The sequence below is a fragment of the Cupressus sempervirens genome, chromosome 4 (genome assembly GCF_028749045.1).
Source record: "Cupressus sempervirens isolate cs-2001-9-10 chromosome 4, ASM2874904v1, whole genome shotgun sequence".
Lineage (NCBI taxonomy): Eukaryota > Viridiplantae > Streptophyta > Pinopsida > Cupressales > Cupressaceae > Cupressus > Cupressus sempervirens.
Window position 1 is genome coordinate 727653092 of NC_143121.1, and position 24631 is coordinate 727677722.

A 24631-nucleotide genomic window follows, 5' to 3' on the forward strand; every position below is an offset into this window, starting at 1 on the left:
CAACCCCGAGCCTCTGGGGAGAACCTAAACTGGTCAACGCTAAACCAACCCCATAACACTCAAACATAAACAATATATAGAAAACATCATAGTCTCACAATTGGTTTTGATTTGAAATATACAGTTGAGTTAAACAATAAGGTTTCAGTTTTCAGTGTTTATTTTCAAATAAAAAGTTTTATAGTTCAATTTAATTGATAATATACTATTGAGGTTTCCATTTCCAGTTGAACGTATGTTTTAAACAGATAGGACCCATAGTTCACCTTTACAAAGTAACCCGTTCCTAACTCCAAATGAAACACCCAATTACCCTTAATTGATTTTAAGTCAAAGTCCTAAAACAATCTAAGGTAATAATTAAATTATTAATAATCCTTGTTGATTATAATAATCTGAGCTTCCATTAAAATCGATGTTATAATATTAAACTTGCTTACACAAATATTCGATTTAATTAATCTTAATTAAGTCAAACTATAACTAAGATTAATTAATGATACATAAAGAATCATATTATATTTATTAATAATTTATTTATTTATAAAATTATTAATAAATAATAATAAAATTTCAATATAATTTAAAATTTAATAATTTTAAATTATATAATAACAATATTAAATAAAGTAATTCTATTTAAAACATTTTTTTTAAAAAAAAAACGATTTATAAAAATTTAAATTGTAATATTTTTTTTTTCTAAAACAATGGCGTTTTTAAAGGCCCGCCGTCCACCTGTGGCCGCAGGTGTTACTGCTGCCGCAGGCAGCAGTACCACCTGCTGCGGCAGCGTAGGAAAGAGTGTGGGGCGTGGGAAGTGGTGGCCCCGCCCCACCCCAAATATATTATTTTTTTTATTTTTTATTTTTTATTTTTTTTATTTATTTTAAATTTAAAACAAATCTCCATTTTCGATTTTAATAAAAGTATTAAATAATTAATTTTATTTTAAATAAGATTTATTTAATTTTATTAAAACAATAAATATATATATATAAAATAAATAATGTTTATTTTAAATTTAGTTTGATTTAATTTTCATTAAGACAATATCCTCCAAGGAAAAAATATATATATGATATATATATATATATATATTTTTTTTTTAAAACTTAGAACTTTCAGTTTTACATTCAAAATCCTTACCTAAATAAATCTTAATTTCTAAATCAAGAAAACAAGGGTTCTAATAATTCATCCAGTCTCCATGGATACAGAAATTATTGATGAACAATTAATAAATTCACAATATTGAAAGCTTAAAACTTTCATCACAGAGAATTCGGATTTACAAATCCCAGACACAAAGAAGACAGGAAAGGATAATTGCGTATTGAATCGATAATCAACAACACAAGACCCTACCTGATCCTGATGCTATTATGAAATCCCCAGGAACTGCAAGAGAAATCGCTCCTCTCAATAACCTTCTTCCCAAAATCTTTCTTTGGTATTTGCCTTCTGAAAATCGTTTCCAAAAGATTTCTCCCCAAAATTTCCCATCGAACTTTGTATCCCCCAAAAATGAACCCCCAAAGTTGTGATAAGCAATTTCTCCTCAATTCGGGGCACTAATTGTGCGTTTACCCGAGAAGACTCTTTGCACAACTCAGTTAACTCAAAATTAACCTTTATTATCTTTTCTTATTCTTTTGCATTCAACTTTCATGCACATTAAGTTGAATTATTAAATAACTTTATTTAATATTCCACTTGACTTCTATTTTTAATCTTTATTACTTTTAATCCCATGCGCACTTTATGAAATTAAAGTAACATTATTATTTTCACTTATTTTATCTTTTAATAAATTTCTTTTATTTAATCTTATGCTTAAGTCATGCGAACTAGAATCTTTTATTAAATAATTATATTTTCACTTTTTAAATTATTTTAGAAACTAAATTGATAAAAATATTTATTAACTCAAATAATAATAATATTTAGCATTTATTTAAAAATGAACTCTAAATATATTATTATTAAATTAACTAAATATTATCACGTTCTAAATTTAGACTTAAAGTTTTTATCTCCAAATTTAATTCCTTTCATTTAATTAATTTCTCAATTTAATTAAAAATAATTAAATATTAAAATGTCATAATAATCTTCTATTAAACTAAATCATTAATTAATATTTTTAATTAAACTTAATTAATAGAAAATACACCAAGGACTCATAAAGAAACATACGAAAACCCATCATAGAAAAAATACATACTAGATCAAACTAAAGGGTTATGATTACGAGTTAACGTCATTCGACGCATTCGAAGGGTACTGACTCAGATACTTGTCCTAGTTTTCAATTAGGGCAAATGGCTTAAAGGTTTAGGATTTGGACTCAAAAATTTATCTCCCCTCTCTTACCATTGAGATAATGCGATAGGGTACGCTCATCCTGGCAATTCAGGGAAATCGATACCCGGTACCTGCAACCTACATAAAATCCACGCATGTACAAACACAATATTCTAAGCTAAACAGGCAATGGCAGGAAGTGGTGCATCGTGTAGATCCCAACTAGCAGGTGACTACGACTCCCTTCCTTAACCACATCAGAAACACCATACATAAAGAAAACAAACATGCACACCATACACATGCAGTATGGGGTAAGTATCCATAAGAAAGTACGTGTGATAATAAACCATATAACTAATCATCATTGATAATTGAAAACATTGAATAATCATCATACATGCATGAAATATAGAGTACCAAGTCATCTCATCATATAATAAATTGAGTGTAAAACAACATCTAATAATTTGAAAGTAATGCTACAAAACATCAAGTATAAAACTGGCCTAAAAGAGTTTGGCAATGAAGACTGAAATGCGACTTAGTGGCAGGCACTACAATTTTATGATATATGGTGAATTCCTTGATGGATTGATTACTAAGAAAAGAAGGGTTCTAAAAACAAAAATCTTGAAGTATGTGATTCATGATGATGTCTTGTACAAAAAAGCAATTGATGGAACATTTTTGAGATGTGTGGATAAATAGCAATAGGTAAAATTGTTGACATCTTTTCATAATGAAGCATGTGGAGGACACTTTTATTCTACTGTTACTGCAGTAAAAATTTTGAGGTGAGGTTATTATTGGCCTTACATGTATAAAGATGCATATAAGTGGGTGGTTACTTGTGAGAAATGCAAGATGTTTGCTGGTAAACCTCAACTTCCTATTCTACCTCTTAGGCTAATGGTAGTTGAAGCTCCTTTCCATGAATGGGGTTTATATTTTATAGGTCCACTTAATCCTCCTTCTAGTCAAGGACACTCTTACATACTAATTGCCACAAATTATTTTAGTAAATGGGTTGAAGTAAAGCCAATGAAGAAGAATTCATCAGAAGTAGTATGTGAAATCCTTAAAGAGCATACATTTACTAGGTTTGGAGTTCCTATAAAATTGATAATGGATAATACATCTTACTTTTCTTCTTTATAAATTATTAGATTTTGCTATTATAATGGTATTCAAGTTGGACATTCCTCTAACTATTTCCCTTAAGGAAATGGGCATGGTGTGTCTGGTAATAAGAATCTAATTAATATTTTAAAGAAATTGGTCTCAAATAATCAAAAAAATGGGCATAAGAAGATTCATGATGCTTTATGGGTTGATAGGACCACACCTAAAAGGGCTATTGTTACCTAAAAGGGCTATTGGTATTTCACCTTTTCAATTAGTCTATGGAGTGGAAGCTAATATGCCACTAACCTTAGAGCTTTCTATATGTAAACTAAAGACTATGATTAAAGAGGATGATTTAAAAGATGGATTAGAGAAGAGGATCTTGTAACTTACCAAATTGCAAGTGGAAAGAGAAGAGATGGTTGATAAAATCATTGAACACTAGGGAAGAATCAAAAGGTTGTTTGATAGAAGAACAAGGCCTAGAAAATTTATGGAAGGTGATTTGGTGTTGCTATGGGATAAGAGACATGAGTCAAGAGGTATGCACTCTAAGTTTTAGTCTTTGTGGAAAGGGCCACTTTAGATCATTTAAGTGAATCAGAATAATTCTTTCAAATTGGGATATCCCACTAGAGAAACCCTACCATGTTCCTATAATGAGAAGGATTTGAAGTTGTATCAAATGCAAAATTGAAAGTAGACTAGGTATCATGCAGTTTGCTTTAGCTTAGTTGCTTGCTTTCTTAGGTAGTTTGTTGTTTTTTTCCTAGTTTAGTTTTTTTTTTTGTTTTGTTTTGTTTTTAAGTTGTCACCTTTTGTGCAAAACCAAAGATTTTTGGATTTCCTTCAACCATTATCATGCTTAAATACCCAGCCAGAGTCAGTTGTTGCCCAAGTTTTAGTTCATATCTTTTTGCTTTAGGGTTTTGGAGTCAAGTCAGGTATCAATGTTTCAAGTCTAGGTCTATATTTCCCATAGGATTATCTATCTTCTCATCATTCCTTCAAATGAGCTAACCGAATGTAGAGAATCATATGAACAATGCATCAATTCAAAGCTAGGTGATTAGGGTTTGAGAGGTTTTATGTGTCATCTCGATGCAAAGAAGGTCTATACCTTCTATTGATTTGTTCCTAACAATGATAAACACAAAGATTCAACATTATGTTATGGTTTCCATTAAAGACATTGCAGATAAGAAAGATAAGGAGACTTTTTTACTTTAGCTTGGGTTAGCAAGTCTCAACCCTTGCTTAAAGTTGTGCACATGTTTAGGAGGGGGATTAAACTTAGTTTAGAAAGGGGATTAGGGGGCAAGTGGCTTAGCTTTGGTGGGATGGGTTAGTTAGGTGGCCAAGTAAGGTTAGTATGGGTGGATGAGTTGGATTAGGGGTAAAGGTTGGGTTTAGGGATATTTTTAGGGGTTTGGATAATTTATTTAATAAAATGGGGGATGTGGGATTAAATTAAATAGGTTTGAGGATTTATTTAATTTAATAGAGGAATATGGATTTAATTGATAGATTGATTTTGGGTTATCATTTGATTTTATCAATTGGACTATAGTCAATTAAATAAATAAATTAACTAGGGTATGAAGACTAATTAATTAAATAGTAAATATTTAATTAGTAACATCCTAGGAGACTACTAAATAAGATTACCTAGTGATGTAAATAGATTTAGGTGTCTACAGAATTTACTTTTGAATTGGGGATGGATCCTATGAATTTTCTAAGAAAGTTGATGCAAAACCCAAACGATATTTCTCGCCCAAACTTGACTCAAGCATTTTTTTCGCAAAAAAAATGGGGAAGAAGCAAGAGCAATGAATACTGAAAAATCCCTCAGCTTGAAACCCGACATCATACTATACTCATATTTGAATGAAAAATGATTGCACCTGTGAAAAAGGACTTAGGGATTTTTATGACCACAGTGAGACTAGAAACATCAAAAAAATTTCACTGTTGGGAAAACAAAGGGGCCTTTAACATGACAATCGACCCTTCATTAATTGATTTCAAAAAGTAACTCAAAATTATAACGTGGTAAAGGTTTTCAAGAGTTTCACCTAGGTTTTTATACTTAGGAAACTTTAATGGACATGGAAACAAGTAGAAATCCCACCCTATCAACAAAGTTTGAGCATTTTATGATACAAATATTAGATTTTGCACTTTACTAGAATAAGGGCCAACACCCACAACTACTATTTCACCCTTTTAAATAATTTAGGTTTAAGAAATGAGTTTTCTTTCCTTTCTGTCAGCTCTTCTCTCTCACTCATAGTATCAAGGCTCATAGAGAGAATCCACATAAACCCATTTTGTGCCAAGGTTTCATGGTTTTAATTTATGATTACATAGTGGAAAAATGTGAAATTAAACCTTGCGAGGTCCTTGGTGTTTAATAAGGATAAAAGCTCGAAATTCCATTCTAGCAATAAAGGTAAGGGAAAAGGAATTATGGAAGAGTTGGGTGATATTAAGAGTGAAATGAGTAAGAGGAAGAAGAAAAATATCGGTTAAAAGGATACAAAAATAGAGTTAGAAGGTGAAGTGAGGAGGATGGAAAGATATTGAAGATGGTGGATGATGGGGATAGTGAGTATTTTGGTGGTTCGATGGACAAAATATACAAGCCTCTCAATAACTGTCCTTCCCCTATTTTATCCCATTCTCATGAAAACCAAGGCCTTCCTCAGAATGACATGGCAAAGGAGGAAAAAGTGATTAATCAAGAGGAGAATGATGAGGATTTTGATAAAGAGACTCTCCATCTTGGAAAATTTGTGGATAATGTGAATCATGATGTGCACAGTTCACTGAATGCCTCAACCCAAAAAGGGGATCAATAAAGATGTTGAAAGTCAAAGAAAGAATTCCAACAGAAAGAACATTCCTATAACTAATATGGTGGACACAGATGAGGTTAATTTGAAGCTTTTGGAAGATGAGCTTAAGGATCTTAGTGTTGAACCTTCCTTGGGTGTTTTGTAGATAGTGAAGGCAATTTCCTTGAACACATTTTGTATGGAGAACTAGTCATTCAATGCTATTAAACTCTTGAATATCAATTATAGGGCCCTAAATGCTAAGATGGATGAAATCTTAGGTAAATGCAACATTGCGTAGAGAAAGAGAATTATAGGGAATCCATTAAAAAGAACAATGTTATTCTAGCATTGATAGAAAGAATTGAGAATCTAGAAAATACTATGAATGCGAGGACTAAAAGGTTTCAGCATATTTTGGAAGCTACCATTGAATGTCTTAACAAGACACAAGGTAAAGTGGATTAGAAATTGAAGAATCTACTTGTTCTAGAATTAGAGGACCCAAAGTGTTCGAATATATTCCACCAATATAACTTTTGGTGGGGGGGTGTTGAATTAGTATTTTGTGTGATAGAGGGCAAGCTTGTTGCTCATATTGTATCCCAAGAAGGAGTGATGATTTATCTAGGCAGAGTTAAAGTCATTCAACAATTAAGTCTTTCATTGAGTAAAACTAGAGTAAAGTCCTTCTTTGGTCAAGTAAATTTATTGAGGAGATTTATGCCTGACATCTCTAAAATAATTAAATGTATAGTTGATATGATAAAATAAAATACAACTTTAAAATGGACTGATGGTGGGAAAAGACTTTTGAAGATATCAAGAGTTCCAATGCCAAAGCCCATGTTCTTGTCCATCCTAACTACACTAAAGAATCCATTATTTACCGTTATTCCTTAGAACATACTATGTCAACTATATTGATGAAAGAGAATAAAGAAAGAATACAAGCTCAAATTGCTTTCATGAGCATACCATTGAAGAATCAAGAATTGATATACTCATAGATGGAAAAACATATATATGCAATGGTGAGAGCCCTTAAATTTATTAGGTTTTATGTGCTACATTCTCATTCAATAATATATGTGCCAGATCCTACAAAAAAAAAGTATTCTGATGGAACAAGAGGTTGGTTGTAATAATAGAGGAGTATGGATAGAAAAAGTCCAAGAATATGATATAGAAATTAAGCCAACCAAACTTGTAGGAAGAAATACACTTTGTAAAGCCTTGGTAGAGGATCAACAATTCAAAGAAGAAGATACTCCAAAAGTTCTAATGGTAAGCCTTTAGGATCCTTGGTTCTCAAAAATTACTTATTTTATGATATATGGTGAATTCCTTGATGGATTGATTACTAAGAAAAGAAGGGTTCTAAACACAAAAATCTTGAAGTATGTGATTCATGATGATGTCTTGTACAAAAAAGCAATTGATGGAACATTTTTGAGATGTGTGGATAAATAGAAATAGGTAAAATTGTTGACATCTTTTCATAATGAAGCATGTGGAGGACACTTTTATTCTACTGTTACTGCATTTAAAATTTTGAGGTGAGGTTATTATTGGCCTTACATGTATAAAGATGCATATAAGTGGGTGGTTACTTGTGAGAAATGCAAGATGTTTGCTGGTAAACCTCAGCTTCCTATTCTACCTGTTAGGCCAATGGTAGTTGAAGCTCCTTTCCATGAATGGGGTTTATATTTTATAGGTCCACTTAATCCTCCTTCTAGTCAAGGACACTCTTACATACTAATTACCACAAATTGTTTTATTAAATGGGTTGAAGTAAAGCCAATGAAGAAGAATTCATCAGAAGTAGTATGTGAAATCCTTAAAGAGCATATATTTACTAGGTATGGAGTTCCTATAAAATTGATAATGGATAATACATATTACTTTTCTTGTTTATAAATTATTGGATTTTGCTATTATAATGGTATTCAAGTTGGACATTCCTCTAACTATTTCCCTTAAGGAAATGGGCATGGTGAGTCTGGTAATAAGAATCTGATTAATATTTTAAAGAAATTGGTCTCAAATAATCAAAAAAATGGGCATAAGAAGATTCATGATGCTTTATGGGTTGATAGGACCACACCTAAAAGGGCTATTGTTACCTAAAAGGGCTATTGGTATTTCACCTTTTCAATTAGTCTATGGAGTGGAAGCTAATATGCCACTAACCTTAGAGCTTTCTATATGTAAACTAAAGACTATGATTAAAGAGGATGATTTAAAAGATGGATTAGAGAAGAGGATCTTGTAACTTACCAAATTGCAAGTGGAAAGAGAAGAGATGGTTGATAAAATCACTGAACACTAGGGAAGAATCAAAAGGTTGTTTGATAGAAGAAAAAGGCCTAGAAAATTTATGGAAGGTGATTTGGTGTTGCTATGGGATAAGGGACATGAGCCAAGAGGTATGCACTCTAAGTTTTAGTCTTTGTGGAAAGGGCCACTTTAGATCATTTAAGTGAATCAGAATAATTCTTTCAAATTGGAATATCCCACTAGAGAAACCCTACCATGTTCCTATAATGAGAAGGATTTGAAGTTGTATCAAATGCAAAATTGAAAGTAGACTAGGTATCATGTAGTTTGCTTTAGCTTAGTTGCTTGCTTTCTTAGGTAGTTTGTTGTTTTTTTCCTAGTTTAGGTTTTTTTTTTTTTTTGTTTTGTTTTTAAGTTGTCACCTTTTGTGCAAAACCAACAATTGTTGGATTTCCTTCAACCATTATCATGCTTAAATACCCAGCCAGAGTCAGTTGGTTCCCAAGTTTCAGTTCATATCTTTTTGCTTTAGGGTTTTGGAGTCAAGTCAGGTATCAATGTTTCAAGTCTAGGTCTATATTTCCCATAGGATTATCTATCTTCTCATCATTCCTTCAAATGAGCTAACCGAATGCAGAGAATCATATGAACAATACATCAATTCAACGCTAGGTGATTAGGGTTTGAGAGGTTTTATGTGTCATCTCGATGAAAAGACGGTCTATACCTTCTATTGATTTGTTCCTAACCATGATAAACACAAATATTCAACATTATGTTATGGTTTCCATGAAAGACATTGCAGATAAGAAAGATCAGTGAGCAGAAGAAGTAGTTCATGCAGAAGAAAAGATTCATAACCCTTCTAGAGTCAAAATATGAAGATAAGAAAATATGCATCATCGATTTAGTACATGAACGGTTCATATGCAATTATAATAAGCTACATGGTGGAGAAAATTCAAAGGAATGAAAGAATGCACACTATTGGCCAGTTGACAAGTCAAATGGTTTAGAAGATCAAATCCAGATCATCGATAAAGACCAAATCAATGGATGAAGTTTTAATGATGGAAATATGAGTATTCAATGATGCATCTTATTCATTGTCAGATCAAAAGAACATCTACACTCGTAACTATATCATTATGAAAAGATGAACATGCTTTAATCATTGCAAAAAAGCGACAGAAAGACATGTGTCCTATGGGCCATTACATTTCACGAAGCAAAACTAGGTCAATGTTAGATCCTCCAAGTAATAAATAGTTCCAACTATTCACCATGGTGTACCTAGTTGGAAAGTGGACCCGCATCATAAAGAAAATAGAGAATTAATATCTTTTATATTTGCCATTAGATCAAAAGAGAGACCAATGCTCATTGTTATGTCGCTATAAAAAGTTACAAGGAAAATAATCATAGTGACATAATGATTGAAAGATACGTGTACACGGAGGGACTCATGGAGGAAGTTTTAAAGAAAATTTATAATGTTTTAATCATGATCGTTAATTTAAGATCGATGGTTAGTGTTAAAAAATGCAATGACCATTGGAATATGAAATACACAGGTTTGGCGCAAAATAGTAGACTATGAAGAATTAACAATTTTCTACAAGTTTTTCTGAGATTGCATGAAATGGAATAGTCATTTCCTATTTTCATAAACACCATGGATTTAGAATCATTGATGGAGAAGATGCCACATATTCATATGACTAGATAATTTCACATTTTATTTCCTTTTCTATTTTGTGACTGTTGCTCTGCTAAACTGAAGGATATCGAAAAACTATAAACGTAACCTCATTTGAGGATATAAAGGTTGCCAAACTTGATGGTGAATTGGTCTATAATTTAATTTATCCTATTTTCTTGTCATGTTTTATTGCCCATGCATAGATTAGTTCTGCATTAAGAGTTGAAAGAAAATCATATGTGGCTCTGTGGTTAACATATGGATTCTATTTCATTTTGGTAACTATAGTGAAGGTGATTCCATTTACTAAGGATCAAACTCTAATAAATAAAATAGACATATTTTTTTTCAAAAATATTATTATTATTAATATTAGGGTTTACATATAATCTTAATTGAAAAAGTGTCAAAAATTTATACAGATATAATTGAATGTCAATCATTAATTCAATTTGTTAGATTTAATTTTATAATTAGAAATTGAATAATATCTTGATTGTAATTCAAAGAATGTTTGAAATGTTATAGATTTTTAGAAACACTATTAAAATAACTCAAATCTAGTCATTCTGATAAGTCAGCCTGAAAGGTGACACAACTTTGTACTTTCACCCTCTAACTCCAAGTCTAGAGAAAGTGAGGAGAAAGGGAAACATGTCAGGAAAAAATAGAAAACTAGGAGGTTCCAGTGGATCAATGATGATGAGGAGGAAAATGCTACTAAGTCCCCCCTGATGATGGAGGAAGTTTAGTCATTATAAAGGTATATCTGATGTTTCAACTAGTTTCAGTTTGGACAATCTAGATCTCATAGGTTGTCCAACCTAGCCACCCATATAGAAAGTTGTGAGATCTAGCTTGTCCAAACTGAAACTAGCCAAAACAATCAAAATCTATGATCTAGCTATTGGTTGCGTATATTATTTATAGATTTAATTTTGTAAGGTTTTTGCACAAACTATCTCATCCAATATTAGAAATGGGAATTATGACAAGACAAATGACAGATCATGAAATTTGATATTGAACACCTAGAAAAAAAATCATCCAATAAAATCTAAAAGTAATAGATATTACTCTTTAAAGATTCTTGTAATCAAGAATCTATCACTTGATAATTATTAAATTAAAGTCCCTTACTTGATCCCACTTTATAAGCCATTCTTGGCTTACATGGTAGAATAAAGTCTATTATCCATCATATATAAAGTCAGAAAAAAGAAAAAGAAATCATACAATTTCATCCAAATTTCGAAAAGAACAATCCGTAGAATGGAATTTAAAATTTAAAATTAATATATATTCTTATTTAGAAAAAACGATAATATAAAATCTCCCTATAATAACTTTCAACGAAAGACGTTTAAATTTTATAAGACTATATATTTGCATATAAAAATAATTTTAAAATTTTTTTTTTTATAATAGCCTTTTCTATTAATAATTAATAATCTAAAAATACAATTCACCAAAAAAGAAACCAGAGATGCAAGATCACCCACCCAGAATTCACAAGTATTATCTCCGTGACAATGAAAATAAAGTAACTCAATCATCTCCCTCTCCCTCTCCGTGACAAGTATTATCTCTGCCATTAGTAAAACAAGAAATGCAAAGGCCGATTCATTCGAGAAGCTGAGTTTTTTCTCTTCCATCTTGTAAGGCAACCGCAAGAAGAAATGAACGGTTTAGAATTTATAAGATCTGCTTCCTTACTACAATTGAGCTCATTTATAAGGTGCTCCAAGATTTTAGCCAAGGTGTTCTTCTTTGGAGTTTCTGAGCGCTTGTGTAACTGTTCAGACCAAGATTAAATTACATTATAAATCAGGTTGGCTGGATCTCCTCTACTTGAAATTTAAGCTCTTGTATCTAAAATTTGATTGAATCGATTTTGTTTACCATGGCGTCTCTTGGCAGTGGCGAATGCAGAACTAACATCAGTACGTCTAATGAAGAAATTAGCTACAATGAGTCTCGAAACGGGGGATTTCTAAAAAAAATTTGGTTAAATATAAGCAATGTTTTGATGGGGTTGTGTAGAAACATAATGGATGTTGGAAGAGAGGATCCCAGAAGGATTACGCATGCTATAAAACTTGGGTTGGCATTGTCATCGGTTTCACTGTTATTTCCGTGGGATCGATTATTCCGCAGGGTGGGATTTGGTAACCATGCAATTTGGGCAGTCATGACTGTCGTTGTCGTTCCTGAATTCTCTGCGGGTATGAGTTAGTTTAATTTAGTTTACCCCTTGTTCGATTGTTTCTAACGCAACCATCTCTTTCACCCTAATCGACTAACATTTAGAATGGATGTTGTTGCTGCTTGAGCAGGGGCTACCATGAAGAAAGGCCTCAACAGAGGAATTGGAACCATGGTCTCTGCATTTCTTGCCTTCCTCGTTTGCCACGTGAAAGAGAAGGTAGTGCGAGGAAAGACGTTTGTGCTCTCTTCATCGTGGGCGAGTTTTTGTGCTCTCTTGGAATCACCTTGTTGCATTCACCAAATCTCAATTAGTACTCCACTACACTCATTTTGCAGGAGCGGCTACCACGTATGCCCGTTTCTTTCCTTACCTCAAGAATAAATTTGACTATGCAGTGCTTATATTCCTGCTCACATTCAGCATGATAACGGTCTCTGGTATCATTACCTCATTTGGTATCATTACCTTAAATTTACAAATTATCTTCAATGCATGCACTATAGCTGATGAATTTTTGTTTTGCATACGTTTCAGGCCCCTCATTCCCTTCGTTCACCATTGAAGAAGCCATGCACCAACGTCGCCCACAAAGCAGCCAAATTACTGGCAGAGCTGTCAAGCTGCATTGAACAAATGAGAATATACGACTTCGAGCCAATATTGGAAGAAGTTCAACATGCACTGGAGGATCTTCAAGTTTCCTTGAATTCTCAACCAAAGCTCTTACTGCATTCAACAACAAGAACGCCGAGTCAGAAAACCGTACTTGAGAATGAAAATAGAGAAGAGAAGGTAAGGTGGGCGACGAGAAGAAGATCATGCCATGGAGAAAGTAGTGACGAGAAGAGGTCAATGCTGAGACGCGGCGTTGAATTTGGAGAAGCACTTCCATTGGCTATGTTTGCGTGGTTGGTGGCGGAGATCGTAGCGAGGCTTGAGCACGTGGTACACCCCGTGGAAGAGCTCGCGGCAATGGCAAAATTCAAGCCTCACAATCCTTCGACATCGGATCAGGAGGCTTTAATCATAACTAGTGCTGCTTCTCCCCGTAGTTATATCCAGAGACCCAGTCTTGCAAGAACGCCGGAAAGATGTGTACATATCAACAATGTCGACTGATTTTTCCCTTCAATTCACACTCTAATACAGGAGTCAATTTTTAACATCATACACTAAGGGAAAAATTAAGCTTGCCAAAAACAAAGTCAAATGCTATGGTTGCATTATTAAATTTTATGTATTAATGATTTACACTAGTCTCATTTTTGTCTCTCTCACAATTGTCATATCATCTTGCTGACATCATGAGCTGCTCCTAATCCCAATCTTTCTAGAGGAGCACATATCTTAACTTCACTATGCATGTCTAATCGAATAATATTATAATTATACCAAATAATCAATTTAAAAACAATATACACTATTATGACATTGGTAAATTTTTGAAAACTTTTTAAAGACTAGTTGTTACACCTACTTCCAATCTTGTTTGAGCAGATGTCAAATAACATTTTTAATTTTTACTTCTTTCTAATTCACTAATATCAATCTATAATACCTTCTATTCTTATTTATTATTATAATTATAATCTCATCACATACTTTTATATCATGATTATTCTTTATTTGTTTTCACTATCTATATCTACATCTCTATAACTCTTGATATTAGCTCTTCGAGACCACTACCTCTTATGTTCCAAATATCAAATATATGTTTATTCATGACCAAAAATATTTGTAGTAATGAACAATATTTATTGAAAATATTTCAGATTATAAAACATCGTTATCTTCTTTCATACGCTTTTCTCTAAATATATCAATATCATTCTTCCTTCAAATATCTGCTTTATATTATCATTTTTTTCATGATATGTACTTCTAGATTTCATTTATGGTTATATCTAACTATATTTAAAAGTAAATTTAATTATTTTTATATTTATTATTAGTTATTATTTTTGCTTTAAAATAGAGTAAAGGAATCAAAGAGTTAGGATTTTAAAATCTAATTGGAGAGAAAATTGTTAACCAATAGTATTTAAAAAGTAAATTAATCTAATATATCTTGTAAATGGATGAGATCATATTATGTTAGATTTAATCTTGTAGAAATTGTAGGATATGAGCCCAATGATTTTGTTGAGAGGGAAATATGAACTTTTAAGGAATTCTTGCAAGAAACACTATATCAAGAACTAAAATTATTGTAGGACATGCACAACATGAACTTTAAGAAAATCCTTTAAAGACTTCAAGGAAAATATAATTTCAAGTTTAAAGCTAGATCATTTCATTGATAAAATAGGATCATTAGAATTATCCATACATCTTTAAAATATGACTTGGACAATAGTACATTCATGAGACTAACTACTTTTTTAATAGCAACATACATAATTGTCATTGCTTCATTCAAAAGAACAATAAACATTGACAATGCCTAAGGTGTACACTAATTTTCAAGATACATTATTTATAATATAGATAATATCAATTTTATGCATTATATAAAGTACATAACAAACAAGTTTCTAATTTGAGCCACTCATTCATTTTTAGAATATGATCTATTATTAATTTAAAATTACTTAACACCTATTTTAATAGAACATTTGCAGGAACTAGAAAACCATTCAAAGGAGAAACAATATGAAATATTTCCTAAATTTCTTGTGCACATCATTTGTTTATGTTCAATATTTATTTTCAAGCTACAGATGCAACATAGTTCTATATTCTTTGTCTATGACTCTTTAGATGAACACTCGAACACATACATTACATTAAGAAACTTTACAATTTATGAATATGTCACCATTACTAAATGTTCAAAATTTTTAATGTACAATTTGACTCAACACTTACCCCAAAACCCACCACACTAGAGGCAAGAACTTTGGCACTTGCACCCCTTGTTAACATCTATCATATTCAATAGTAGTATATAATAATAACATATGATGGTTAAGTTTTGGTGGTGTTCAATTTAATAGTGGTATTGTATGAAAGTTAAGTTTTTGTGTGGTATTCTCCTTACTAAGGATCAAACTCTAATAAATAAAATAGACCTATTTTTTTCAAAAATATTATTATTATTAATATTAGGGTTTACATCTAATCTTAATTGAAAAAGTGTCAAAAATTTATACAGATATAATTGAATGTCAATCATTAATTCAATTTGTTAGATTTAATTTTATAATTAGAAATTGAATAATATCTTGATTGTAATTCAAAGAATGTTATAAAAGTTATAGATTTTTAGAAACACTATTAAAATAACTCAAATTTAGTCATTCTAATAAGTCAGCCTGAAAGGTGACACAACTTTGTACTTTCACCCTCTAAGTCCAAGTCTAAAGAAAGTGAGGAGAAAGGGAAACATGTGAGGAAAAAATAGAAAACTAGGAGGTTCCAGTGCATCAATGATGACGAGGAGGAAAATGCTACTAAGTCCCCCCTGATGATGGAGGAAGTTTAGTCATTATAAAGGTATATCTCATGTTTCAACTTGTTTCAGTTTGGACAATCTGGATCTCACAGGTTGTCCAACCTAGCCACCCATATGAAAAGTTGTGAGATCTAGCTTGTCGAAATTGAAACTAACGAAAACATGAGATATATCTTTATGCTGAGAAACTTCCTGCATCTTTAGAGGGGATTTAGTAACATTTTCCTCCTCCTCATTATCGATGTACTAGAACCTTCAAGCTTTTTTGTTTGTTCCTTGCACGTTTCTCTTTCTCCTCACTTACTTTAGACTTAGAGTTAGAATCTAGTTCTTTCAGGCTCTCATTATTTTTCACTCTTTTTTTCTTATTAAGGTTTGAGACATCTCTATGGGAATGTTTCCCACCCCTAGTTAATTAATTCCATCCTAACCTCACCTACATCCACACCCTAAAATGTCTAAAATAACATAATTGAAAGTTCTAGTATTACATTAGAGAAATGTGGACATGTGGAAGAAAAGCAAGAGGAAAAAAAAGATAGCCCGAAAGAGATAGACTGGGATTTTGTGTCTCAGGGGATTGGAAAAAAAGGAACCCATGATGCTAAGTAGGAGCAAAAATCTAAGAGGAACTTCTATATTGAGGAACAACAGGGTATACTCCAAGATACCGCAAAAGCCTTCTCAGATATAAACACCCAGGTTTTGGCTACACTTAGTATGGGCATGGAAAATCTCATGAGAAAGGATGATAACCTAGGCACAAATGATAACTCATTATTATTGAATCATAGCCCTTATTATTGAATCATAATCCTAAATGTTGAACTTTAACCCAAATTCTATCGTAATTCAAACTCTACTCACAACTATAATACTAACCATGATGTAATATCATATCCTATTTCCATAAATTACTAAATAAATCTTAAATTATAAGCCTTAATTGTAATCCTATTTCTAAATGCTACACCCTAAATAATAAACTCCAATCCTAATCCCAATTACTACATCATAATCCAGACAACTAAACCCTAAATCTAAATCCAAACTATAATCCTAAATGATAAACCTTAAACCATTATCCAATCCTTATGTGAAACCCTAATCCTAATTGCTAATCATCAAGTCTAAATATACAACCCTAATTCTAAATCCTAGCTCTAACTATTAAACCTAACCTTAATATAAATCCCAATCTTAACTATGATGCATACCCATACCATAACGCTCAACGTAATAATAAGCATAAATGTTGAACCCTCATACAAAATGTAAAAGACTAACCTTGAATCCTAAATCTTAAGATAAACCCTAAGCCTAAATGGTTAACCCTAATACCTTGTTATGAATGTTAAACCATGATCCTAATCCTAAATGTCAAACCCTAATGCTCACCCTAACCCTTAAATCCTTAGTTTAACCCTTGTCCCAATAAAAAACTAACCCTAATAAAAGTCCTAATAATGTAATTCTAGGTATTAAAATTAAATTTTAATTTATAAAGCCTTCAATAGATTTTAATTAATTAATTAATATCAGATTTAGTATTTTAAAAATGAGGTTTGAAGACTTAGAAAATAATTTTGAGAAAAATGTTATTTTACATGAAACGTTAATCAATTACAAATGTATTAAAATAAAAATAATATTTTAGTCAAAGAGAGTATTATAATTAAAAATAATAATTATGTCTTTCATTTTGTTATGAATTTCCTTGTGGAGGAACCTATTCAATTTCTTATAAGTTTCAAAAAAAACTATGACATTTTTCAACATTTCAAATCTTCTTCTTTTTTTTTCTTTTTCTTTTGAACACATGAAATCGTTGGCATACACATTAATAATGACTTACTTCAAAATTTTCAAATGTGTGGTTGTAAATATTTTTGTGTGCGCTTTATATAGATATAAAATATGAATCCCTAGGTCATTAGAAATCTTTCTATTCAAATAATTCATAATATTTAAAACAATTGGTTTCAAAATTTGAATATTTGCTATTTATTTAAGGTTTTCCATTGTCTTGTTTTTAGGTGGCAGTAGTTGCATTGCAAACCTTTTGTTTGTGCTAAAAAAGTGTGCCCAAGCACTCTACACACCAACTTTCACGTAAAAGGAAACGTTTGAGATTCCTTTACTCTATTTTAAAGCAAAAATAATAACTAATAATAAATATAAAAATAATTAAATTTACTTTTAAATATAGTTAGATATAACCATAAATAAAATCTAGAAGTACATATCATGAAAAAAATGATGATATAAAGCAAATATTTGAAGGAAGAATGATATTGATATATTTAGAGAAAAGCGTATGAAAGAAGAGAACAATGTTTTATAATCTGAAATATTTTCAATAAATATTGTTCATTACTACAAATATTTTTGGTCATGAATAAAAATATATTTGATATTTGGAACATAAGAGGTAGTGGTCTCGAAGAGGTAATATCAAGAGTTATAGAGATGTAGATATAGATAGTGAAAACAAATAAAGAATAATCATGATATAAAAGTATGTGATGAGATTATAATTATAATAATAAATAAGAATAGAAGGTATTATAGATTGATATTAGTGAATTAGAAAGAAGTGAAAATTAAAAATGTTATTTGACATATGCTCAAACAAGATTGGAAGTAGGTGTAACAACTAGTCTTTAAAAAGTTTTCAAAAATTTACCAATGTCATAATAGTGTATATCGTTTTAAAATTGATTATTTGGTATAATTGTAATATTATTCGATTAGACATGCATAGTGAAGTTAAGATATGTGCTCCTCTCAGAAAGATTGGGATTAGGAGTAGCTCATTGTGTCAGCAAGATGATATGAAAATTGTGAGAGAGACAAAAATGAGACTAGTGTAAATCATTAATACATAAAATTTAATAATGCAACCATAGCATTTGACTTTGTTTTTGGCAAGCTTAATTTTTCCCTTAGTGCATGATGTTAAAAATTGACTCCTGTATTAGAGTGTGAATTGAAGGGAAAAATCAGTAGACATTGTTGATATGTAGACATCTTTCCGGCGTTCTTGCAAGACTGGGTCTCTGGATATAACTACAGGGAGAAGCAGCACTAGTTATGATTAAAGCCTCCTGATCTGACGTCGAAGGATTGTGAGGCTTGAATTTCGCCATTGCCGCGAGCTCTTCCACGGGGTGTACCACGTGCTCAAGCCTAGCTACGATCTCTGCCACCAACCACGCAAACGTAGCCAATGGAAGTGCTTCTCCAAATTCAACGCCGTGTCTCAGCATTAACCTCTTCTCATCACTACTTTCTCCATGCCATGATCTTCTTCTCGTCGCCCACCTTACCTCCTCTTCTCTATTTTCATTCTCAAGTACGATTTTTTGACTTGGCGTTCTTGTTGTTGAATGCAGTAAGAGCTTTGGTTGAGAATTCAAGGAAACTTGAAGATCCTCCAGTGCATGTTGAACTTCTTCCAATATTGGCTCGAAGTCGTATATTCTCATTTGTTCAATGCAGCTTGACAGCTCTGCCAGTAATTTGGCTGCTTTGTGGGCGATGTTGGTGCATGGCTTCTTCAATGGTGAACGAAGGGAATGAGGGGCCTGAAACGTATGCAAAACAAAAATTCATCAGCTATAGTGCATGCATTGAAGATAATTTGTAAATTTAAGGTAATGATACCAAATGAGGAAATGCATACGAATATACCTCGATTTCAGATCGAAGGCATCCGTGCAAGGCCACAATAGGATAAGCCAGATAACGAAGCTTCACTCCAATTTTCACATACTGCTTCCATGGATGCCGACATCGAAATAGACCATGCCTTGGCTCCCACCTAGCAAATGCCTCCTGCAATTAACGTGTACAATCACTGCTTTCAGACAATCCATTTAACATTCTTTAATGTCAAAAGTTGTCATGGCTACCACTTAATTAGTTTCTTCTAATAACTATATATTTTTTCGATTTACCAAAGAATCGTCGGTAGCCTTTGAGTCCAGCACAGACTTGTATCCTCTGTGTATGATATCTTCTGACTCATCTTCCACCTTCTCATCAGTACGACATCCGCTGAAATATTCATCCACGCATCCTGGCATCAAATATATCATGCCCATTACATTAGTCAGATATTTTAACAAGTTAATCTACTGAGCTGATAACAAGCCACACCAATCAAAGCGTACTAGTAGTTCATCTGTAACAGCCCATTGCGAAAAACACACATTTTACGCTGAAGAAAATGTTACGTTTTCATCACAATCAAAACAAGGATTTTTAACCTCAATTGTTTTCGTTCGGTTTTCTTACCCTGTAGAGATTTCCCCAAGCCTTGTAACTTCCGGACAGTGGAATTGTGAAGATCCTCGCCAGCCCAGGCGGGGAAGATGAGCAGACTTACAACCAAACACAATCCACATCCGATGAGTATGGTGGCGAAGCGTTCGCATGCCATGCGTGATATATTCTCCACTCGATATCCAGAGACCATAATCATGCTGAATGTGAGCAGGAATATAAGCACTGCATAGGCAAATTTTTTCTTGAGGGAAGGAGAGAAATGGGCATACGTGGTAGCCGCTCCTGCAAAATGAGTGTAGTGGAGTACTAATTGAGATTTGGTGAATGCAACAAGGTGATTCCAAGAGAGCACAAAAACTAACCCACGATGAAGAGGGTAGATCCCACTACAAACGCCTTTTGTCGCACTACCTTCTCTGACACGTGGCAAACGAGGAAGGCAAGAAATGCAGCCACCATGGTTCCAATTCCTATGTTGAGGCCTTTCTTCATGGTAGCCCCTGCTCAAGCAGCAACAACAGCCATTCTAAATGTTAGTCGATTAGGGTGAAAAAGATGGTTGCGTTAGAAACAATCGAACAAGGGGTAAATTAAATTAAAGTAACTCATACCCGCAGAGAATTCGAGAACGACAACGACAGTCATGACTGCCCAAATTGCATGGTTACCAAATCCCACCCTGCGGAATAATCGATCCCACAGAAATAACAGCGAAATCGATGACAATGCCAACCCAACTTTTATAGCATGGGTAATCCTTCTCGGATCCTCTATTCCAACATCCTTTATGTTTCTACACCACCCCATCAAAACATTGCTTATATTTAACCAAATTTTTCTTAGAAATCCCCCGTTTCGAGACTCATTGTAGCTAATTTCTTCATTAGACGTACTGATGTTAGTTCTGCATTCGCCACTGCCAAGAGACGCCATGGTACACAAAATCGATTCAATCAGATTTCAGATACAAGAGCTTAAATTTCAAGTAGAGGAGATCCAGCCAAACTGATTTATAATGTAATTTAATCTTGGTCTAAACAGTTACACAAGCCCTCATAAACTCCAAAGAAGAACACCCTGGCTAAAATCTTGGAGCACCTTATAAATGAGCTCAATTGTAGTAGGGAAGCAGATCTTATAAATTCTAAACCATTCATTTCTTCTTGCGGTTGCCTTACAAGATGGAAGAGAAAAAACTTGGCTTCTCGAATGAATCGGCCTTTGCATTTCTTGTTTTACTAATGGCAGAGATAATACTTGTCACGGAGAGGGAGAGGGAGATGATTGAGTTACTTTATTTTCATTGTCACGGAGATAATACTTGTGAATTCTGGGTGGGTGATCTTGTATCTCGGGTTTTTTTTGGTGAATTGTATTCTTAGATTGTTAATTATTGATAGAAAAGGTTATTATAAAAATAAATAAATAAATTATTTTTATATGCAAATATATAGTCTTATAAAATTTAACGTCTTTCGTTGAAAGTTATTATAGGGAGATTTTATACTGTCATTTTTTCTAAAAAAGAATATATATTAATTTTAAATTTTAAATTCCATTCTATGGATTGTTCTTTTCAAAATTTCAATGAGATTGTATGATTTCTTTTTCTTTTTTCTTAATTTATGTATGATGGATAATAGACTTTATTCTACCATGTAAGCCAAGAATGGCTTATAAAGTGGGATCAAGTAAGGGATTTTAGATTTAATAATTATCAAGTGATAGATTCTTGATTACAAGAATCTTTAAAGAGTAATATCTATTACTTTTAGATTTTATTGGATAATTTTTTTCCTAGGTGTTCAATATCAAATTTCATGATCTGTCATTTGTCTTGTCATATTTCCCATTTCTAATATTGGATGAGATAGTTTGTGCAAAAACCTTGCAAAATTAAATCTATATATGCAACCAATAGCTAGATCATAGATTTTGATTGTTTTTGTACTACTTCGAGATATAGTATTTGAATTTTTTTATTAATATTTTATAAAAATATAAATACATAATTAAAATAAAATTTCAGTTTAAGTCTTTAAAAAATTACTTTAGTCTAAATTAATCTAAATAATAGTTGAATATACTCTTAACAATCCAAGATAATATAGTCCAACTTCATGCGATTAATCTGAAGGCATTATATGATTTTTTATGCCTAAGAAGGAAATCATCCCCATACCATCAAATATTATTATGTGGCTAAAGGAGTTTCATATTTGATGTCACATTTATTATGTATAATATTAGCAGTCCAAAATGGGTGACTAGCCCAGTAAGAACAACCATAGTGAAGGAAACACTATCACTTGAAAGATAGCTCACTGACCCAAATCATAAACAACAAATTAGCTGCCCATTATCATAAAAAATAAGTACCTACAAGAATTTGTCAATCTACTATCAAAACCATTATAGTCTATAGTGTCATACAAGTAACCAACAAGAAAACTAATTAGGCTACCAACATTAAAGTTCATATAAAAAGTTTCCATATTGGCCAGACAAGATCAAAGTTTGACCATCATAACAATATTAAAAAATTAACAAAAAATGAGGCCAAGTAGTCATTCTTTCTTCTCATCAGGTGTTTGGTTTCCCTTGTCGCACATTCAACATGTCATTTAATTGGAACCTATAGAGTCTTTAGGTGCTTTCATCATCTTCCTCCACCTTACCTCCCGTCTTCCCTGACTGAAGAAGGTAAAGAATGGTTACTACAAAATGCATAAACTTTACACAAAAAATCCACCAAAGTGGTGAACCTCATACTCAAATAAATTAGCAGGTTCTTTTGCTTTTTCATCTTAGTCCACAATGTCTTCAATTTAGCTTCAACCTATTTGAAAGTACTTTGATCCAAATTGGTGGGTGGGTTGGGGGCTTGAACAAGGGGGTGCATGGGACAAGTAAAAGGGGTCAAGGGTTGGACATGGGGTTTCTTAGGGGGAGGGGAAATAAGGGGGTCCTCCTTAGGCCTCTTGAGAGGGGAAGTAGATGTCATGGATGAGTTATCATTTGTGCCTAGGTTATCATCCTTTCTCATGAGATTTTCCATTCCCATACAAAGTGTAGCCAAAACATGGGTGTTTATATCTGAGAAGGCTTTTGTAGTATCTTGGAGTATACGCTGTTGTTCCTCAATATAGAAGTTCCTCTTATATTTTTGCTCCTACTTAGCATCATGGGTTCCTTTTTTTCCAATCCCCTTAGACACAAAATCCCAGTCTATCTCTTCCGGGCTATCTTTTATTTCCTCTTGCTTTTCTTCCACATGTCCACATTTCTCTGATGTAATACTAGAACTTTCAATTATGTTATTTTAGACATTTCAAGGTGTGGATGTAGGTGAGGTTAGGATGGAATTAATTAACTAGGGGTGGGAGAAATTCCCATAGAGATGTCGCAAACCTTAATAAGAAGAAATGAGTGAAAAATAATGAGAGCCTGAAAGAACTAGATTCTAACTCTAAGTCTAAAGTAAGTGAGGAGAAAGAGAAACATGCAAGGAAAAAACAAAAAAGCTAGAAGGTTCTAGTACATCGATAATGAGGAGGACGAAAATGTTACTCAATCCCCCCTAAAGATGCAGGAAGTTTTTCAGGATAAAGATATATCTCATGTTTTGGCTAGTTTCAGTTTGGACAAGCTAGATCTCACAGCTTTTTATATGGGTGGCTAGGTTGGACAACTTGTGAGATCCAGATTGTCCAAACTGAAACTACTTGAAACATGAGATATACCTTTATAATGACTAAACTTCCGCCATCATTAGGGGTGACTTAGTAGTATTTTCCTCCTCATCATCATTGATGAACTGGAACCTCCTAGTTTTCTATTTTTTCCTCGCATGTTTCCCTTTCTCCTCACTTTCTTTAGACTTGGACTTAGAGGGTGAAAGTACAAAGTTGTGTCACCTTTCAGGCTGACTTATCAGTATGACTAAATTTGAGTTATTGTAATAGTGTTTCTAAAAATCTATAACTTTTATAACATTCTTTGAATTACAATCAAGATATTATTCAATTTCTAATTATAATATTAAATCTAACAAATTGATTTAATGATTGACATTCAATTATATCTGTATAAATTTTTGACACTTTTTCAATTAAGATTAGATGTAAACCCTAATATTAATAATAATAATATTTTTGAAAAAAATAGGTCTATTTTATTTATTAGAGTTTGATCCAAAGTTCTTGCCTCTAGTGTTGTGGGTTTTGGGGTAAGTGTTGATTCAAATTGTACATTAAAAGTTTTGAACATTTAGTAATGGTGACATATTCATAAATTGTAAAGTTTCTTAAAGTAATGTATGTGTTCAAGTGTTCATCTAAAGAGTCATAGACAAAGAATACAGAACTATGTTGCATCTGTAGCTTGAAAATAAATATTGAACATAAACAAATGAT

The 24631-nt window shown here is 32.4% G+C and overlaps 2 protein-coding genes across 2 annotated transcripts; one reads left to right on the plus strand and one right to left on the minus strand.

Moving 5' to 3' along the window:
• Window positions 1–710: 710 nt before the first annotated feature.
• On the plus strand, window positions 711–13588 carry LOC149563355 (uncharacterized). Its single transcript, XM_089828128.1, has 5 exons — window positions 711–823; window positions 12181–12485; window positions 12597–12728; window positions 12805–12899; window positions 13004–13588. Exons 1-5 carry the CDS (start codon window positions 711–713, stop codon window positions 13586–13588), a joined length of 1230 nt encoding a protein of 409 aa, XP_089684254.1.
• A 5340-nt stretch (window positions 13589–18928) lies between these two features.
• On the minus strand, window positions 18929–21149 carry LOC149563356 (aluminum-activated malate transporter 14-like). Its single transcript, XM_089828129.1, has 6 exons — window positions 20828–21149; window positions 20579–20716; window positions 20226–20498; window positions 19886–20007; window positions 19620–19763; window positions 18929–19513 (listed from the first exon to the last, which is right to left on the minus strand). The coding sequence occupies exons 1-6, from the start codon at window positions 21147–21149 to the stop codon at window positions 18929–18931; spliced, it is 1584 nt and encodes a 527-aa protein (XP_089684255.1).
• Between the last annotated feature and the right edge of the window lie 3482 nt (window positions 21150–24631).

What these genes read in the sequence shown, in the direction of transcription:
- LOC149563355 (XM_089828128.1), top strand. Translation starts at nt 711, where the DNA reads ATGGCGTTTTTAAAGGCCCGCCGTCCACCTGTGGCCGCAGGTGTTACT. An exon ending in CGTTCCTGAATTCTCTGCGG is followed by an intron (nt 12,486 to 12,596) that starts GTATGAGTTAGT and finishes CTGCTTGAGCAG; the next exon opens with GGGCTACCATGAAGAAAGGC. An exon ending in TCACATTCAGCATGATAACG is followed by an intron (nt 12,900 to 13,003) that starts GTCTCTGGTATC and finishes CATACGTTTCAG; the next exon opens with GCCCCTCATTCCCTTCGTTC.
- LOC149563356 (XM_089828129.1), bottom strand. Translation starts at nt 21,149, where the DNA reads ATGGCGTCTCTTGGCAGTGGCGAATGCAGAACTAACATCAGTACGTCT. An exon ending in ATCTACCCTCTTCATCGTGG is followed by an intron (nt 20,499 to 20,578) that starts GTTAGTTTTTGT and finishes CTCATTTTGCAG; the next exon opens with GAGCGGCTACCACGTATGCC. An exon ending in GCCTTCGATCTGAAATCGAG is followed by an intron (nt 19,514 to 19,619) that starts GTATATTCGTAT and finishes CATACGTTTCAG; the next exon opens with GCCCCTCATTCCCTTCGTTC.